At 45.3% G+C, this 5,156-nt stretch overlaps 1 protein-coding gene across 1 annotated transcript; it reads left to right on the top strand.

Annotated features, from left to right (window-relative positions):
- Window positions 1-233: 233 nt before the first annotated feature.
- Window positions 234-4,655, top strand: LOC134318339 (uncharacterized). The gene is made up of 5 exons (XM_062999207.1): window positions 234-625; window positions 720-965; window positions 3,892-3,921; window positions 4,243-4,407; window positions 4,508-4,655. Exons 1-5 carry the CDS (start codon window positions 234-236, stop codon window positions 4,653-4,655), a joined length of 981 nt encoding a protein of 326 aa, XP_062855277.1.
- Window positions 4,656-5,156: the final 501 nt, after the last annotated feature.

Genomic DNA, 5,156 nt, shown 5'->3' with positions numbered 1-5,156 from the left:
TTTAGGGCAGGGCTCTCAAGTCTCACGCATTGAGCGTGAGACACACGCATTTCAACAAGCTCACATGCCACACATGGCATTTCTCACACTGAGAAATGATTATCTTCGCTGCACAGAAATGACTATAACCTATCCTACACACGAGTCAAAGGCAGACTACTCTATAGAAATAGAATTTACTGTTGCTGGGCGAGGTCTGAAATAGGTTTCAGCTGCAAGCAAGCGTTCCATGAATGCGCAGCCTATGCTCTGTGCTGGAGGTGGAAGAGAACCTAACGTATGTATTAGGAACTGTTAGGATCCGCCAGCACTTACCTTTTATTTTCAGGGTTTCCCAGCGTTTTGTTTTATCCCGGGGTGTATTTAGTTTTTCTCGGTTTTCTTTAGTTTCCCCCGATCGCTTTTGTTCTTGGTGTTGTTTTGCGTTTGTTTTCCCGTTTTGCTCCCTGCTCCCCCTAGCGGCCTGGAGCGGTACTGTTTTCGGAGGTTGCTGCGGTAACCAGCCAATAGATCGCTGGAGGGCGGACTCCACACACACCTGCGCCTCATTCCTCATCTCATCAACTCCTGCATTTATACGCCGGCTTTTCCTGCATTCCTCGCCAGATTGTCTGCTCACCATACGGTACACAGACGGCTGTTCGTCGTGCCTTTAGAAACGTGAGTTCACTGCTATTACCTTTTTCTCCTAACGCATTTTGTTTTTCATCGCTTCCTAGACCTTCCCCCCCGCTCCTGGTTCCGCCGCTCCTGGTTCTCCTGCGTTCCTACGGCTTCCTGTTTTCTGGTCCCACCGTTCCTGGTCTTCCTGCGTTCCTGCATCCGTTCTCCACCTACATCCTGCACTTCGGTTCCTCTACTCATCGTTCGTTCCCTGCATCCCGGTTCATCGCTCCTGGTCACCTGTCCGCCCTGCAGTTCCCCGGCGCTACCAGTACCGCTCTTGCCGCCCCCCTCTCGTTTTGGTTTTCCTTTTGGTTGTTTGTTTTGGTCCTCATTTATATTGTTTAATAAAATCTTTGTGTTATTACTTCTGGGTTTTGGTTGTTTGTGCACTCGCCTTTTGGGTTCTTTCCCCCCCCGGTTCTTGGTGGGTTACGACCCCAGCATAACAGGAACATTGTTCAAAGGAATATAATATATAAACCAGCTGCAGTATTCTTTAGGAATAACTTATATTATGATATAGATTGGAAAATAACACGGCTTTTACCAAATCATTTTTAAATCACAAATAAAGTAAGGGAAGTAACTCTCAGGATTCTGCATAGATGTTACCCTATCAATAAAACTATTGCTAAATTAAAAAAAAGATATAAATACTGAATGTTCATTTTGTCACAAATATGAAGAATCCCTTACTCACTTATTTTGGGATTGTTCATTTTGCTCATTTTTGTGGACTGATTTAAATAATTTTATTAATAGAAAAATTAGCTATAACTTTAAATTGAAAACTGAATTTATTCTATTTGAAATAACTAAAAGTAACATTTAATTCAGATGACACTTATATTGTCAACCTTCTCTTAATATTATCCAAATATCACATTCATTGTTGTAAATTTATGAATAATAGACCAAACTTCAACACTTTTAAGGCATCCTTTATATAGTACATTAATTCGTTAAAACTCTGTAAAAATGTGAAGGCAAGACGTACTTTAACACTGTTAGAAAACTTCTCTGTCGCTTAAGGTCATTTTAGAAAATCATTAAATGGTAAATCTATAAATTCCTGCTTTAGCAAATTTTATTGATAGTTTATTTTATTTCTATTTCTATAACCTCGAGCAATTTTTAGTTAATAATTGTCTAATTTTCATTGTGTATGTGATTGGCTGTGATTGATGTATTCTTTTGTAATATATTTGTTGTTCAATAAATAATAAATCAATTAAAAAAAAAAAAAAAAAAAAAAGGTGGAAAAGAACCATCAGGATCATCAGGTAATACCGACCGCACCCCCCCGGAAAAAGACATCTACAGAACAACCTCTGACAATCCCCCCCCCCACCCCCCATCTCACTCCAAACAAACTTGAAAACTTGAGAGCCCTGATTGAGGGTAAAGCACAACTCTTCCAAAATCCATCATCCGATTACGACGGCCACTAAGGAAAAATTTTTTTTTTTATTTGTTCTGAGATTAAAGTTGATATTATTCTGAGATTAAAGTCGACATTATTCTGAGATTAAAGTCGAAATAATATGGCCATAGCAGCCGCCTCGTGTTAAAATGAGTGATGTTCATGATTTGGTGAAGTTATACTTTCGCATCGGTTTTACGAATAAAGAAATCCTCAATCTCTTGGCACAACAGCACCGGATTGTTATTAGCATAAGGACGCTGAAACGGATTTGCAGTAAACTGCATTTATTTAGAAGAAAGAACCAGACGGACTTAGAGGAAATCTTCTCTTTTGTTGAAGCGGAACTTGCGGGTAGTGGCAGGCTACAAGGCTATCGGTGGTTACATCTCCGTGCTATTCGAAGAGGGTTTGTAGTTTCACAGGAGACGATGAGAATGATCATCAAAATGATTGATCCCGAAGGAGTGCAACTCCGGTGCGCTCGGCGTCTGCGCCGTCGCCAGTACTGCAACCGAGGCCCCAACGCTTTATGGCATATGGACTCGTACGATAATCTAAAGCCTTATGGCATTGCTATAAATGGTTGCATTGACGGATTTAGTCGCCATGTCATGTGGATGGAGGCGTACAACACGAATAACGACCCAAAAGTAATTGCGGGTTATTGGATAAGCACAGTAACGCGCATAGGAGGCTGCCCTCAGCGCCTGCGTGCCGATCCAGGTACTGAGAATGGGCATGTGAGGGAAATGCAGATGTTTTTACGCAGAAATCACTCGGACCCTTACGCAGGAGAGAGAAGTTTCATTTATGGATGCAGCACGGCAAACCAACGCATAGAATCGTGGTGGGGCATTCTGCGTAAACAAAGTGGACAGTTCTGGATGGACATTTTCCAGACGCTCAGAGATGATGGACATTTTTCCGGTGACTTCTTGGACAGAAATCTGATACAGTTCTGCTTCCTTAACCTAATTCTATTAGGAGACCTACGGTAGCTGGTGAATGCACTCCGAGTTCCCAGCGAAGTAGGTCTTACAGAGCAAGGCAAACAAAGGCCTTAAGTGGCAGGAGGACCAATTAGGGCTGATCACCCGCAGCTGTCGAGCTGGCTATTTAAGCCAGCTCTGCACAGCAGTGGGTGTCGCACCTTTTGTTTGTTTCCCGGTTTGTAAGTGGCAGTTCGTCCGCGCTTTCTAGGGCTCAGACGGTATCCCCTGGTGGCATAGCCATTAGGGTGTGTAGACTGAAAGGTCGAGGTACGTCTTTATTTTTTACCTTAGATATTAGCGTGGTGCGACGCCGTGCAGCCCTCGTGCTGCGTTTTGTTTCTCGGGCTAGCATTAGCGATGCTGCTACTCTACCAGCCATTGTGCTGAGAGCAGTACTCTCGCAAGCCCTATTAACCAGTCAGTCATAGGATTCAGTTACCGCTGGGTGGCGACGCTGTTAAGCGTTCGGCTCGTACGCTGTACTCCCCGGTTCGAATCTGCACTTTGTCTGTGTAAACTAAATATTATATTTTTCTCTTTTCAGATCGGCGAACTCCCTCAGCTGTGCACCCCTGCGAGGTATACGCCGATCGCGGACATTTCTAGCCTCCTTTTGGTCTGGAGCTAGTGTATTCGGGAGAATACCTCTTCCGCATTTCTCCACTGTAGCGCCTTAAGTGCTCAGTCACTCTCAGCTACCCGCGCCGTTATAGCGCGGAGATTACGCGACCGTCCCTCACCGAGGAGACCCGGGTTCGCGTTCTCATTTGTTATTTATTTCTCTGTGTTGTTTTCCTTTGCCTGCAGTCTCAGCGGCACCATCGGACTTCCCGATTGGTTTTTATTTTCTCGTTTTTTCTCTGTTTGTGTTTTTTTATGTTATAAATAAAATATTATTTTATTTATATTTTCCGCATTTGAGTCCTCCTTCTCCCACGTGACAAATTCAGGTAGGCTCTATAACCACAGGCTACACCTTCTGTTAGGATTCGCTCAGCTCTTATTTTTTTACTTTCATTTTCCCCGCTGGTTTGTTTTTATTCTGTTTGGCGTTTTGTTTTCTCCACTCTCGTTTATTTCCCCGTTAGTCCGGTCGGTTTTTGTTCTTGCTAGTGTTTGCGTTTGTCTTTTCCCTGTCTGGCTCCCTTCTCCCCCTAGCGGCTTGGAGCGGTACTGTTCCCGGAGTTCGCTGCGGAAGCCAGCCAATGGATCGGTGGAGGGCGGACTCTACTCACCTGTGCCTCGTTTTCCATCTCATCAACCACTGCATTTAAACGCCGGCTTTTCCTCTGCTCTTCGCCAGATTGTCTGCTTGCCAACACGGTACACAGATGGCCGACTCCTGTCTTAGCACTCATCTGTGAGTAATTAATGCTGTTTTTCCTTTTCACTATTAACGTGCTTCGTTCCTGTCATCGCCTAGATTTGGTTCCTTTGTTCCTGGCATCCTGGTTCCACCGCTCCTGGTTTCCCAGCATTCCTGCCGCCTCCCGGACTTGATTCCTTCGCTCTTCGTATCCTGGTTCCACCGCTCCTGGTTTCCCAGCGTTCCTGCCACCTCCCGGACTTGATTCCTTCGCTCTTCGTATCCTGGTTCCACCGCTCCTGGTTTCCCAGCGTTCCTGCCGCCTCCCGGACTTGATTCCTTCGCTCTTCGTATCCTGGTTCCACCACTCCTGGCGCCCTGGTTCACCGCTCTTGGCTTCCTGTTCTCCTGTCCACCTCGCAGATCCCCTGCACCATCAGTACCGCTCCTGCCGCCTCCCCTGTGTTCTCAGTCGTCTGTTTTGGTTATTTGTTTTTCTTTCTTTGTTCCGTTACTGGTTAATTAAAGGGGTTTTTGACTACTTCTGGTTTTTGGCCTCTTTTTGCATCTGCCTTTGGGTTCCCCTTAGTCTTGGGTGATTTTGCGACCCATAACAGTACAATCTGGCCACATGGAACCCACAGATGCACAAAGGGGTGAGGACCTTACCGTGGGGATGGTCCTGAGCCGCCACAATCAGATGCTGGAGACACTCAGCCAGCAGCTCACGGACCTGACCCAACAGGTAGCTCGTTTGGGACCTCCT

This window comes from Trichomycterus rosablanca, chromosome 1, assembly GCF_030014385.1.
Source record: "Trichomycterus rosablanca isolate fTriRos1 chromosome 1, fTriRos1.hap1, whole genome shotgun sequence".
Lineage (NCBI taxonomy): Eukaryota > Metazoa > Chordata > Actinopteri > Siluriformes > Trichomycteridae > Trichomycterus > Trichomycterus rosablanca.
Note: the sequence above shows the minus strand (reverse complement) of the source record. Positions and strands in the feature narration are given on the sequence as shown.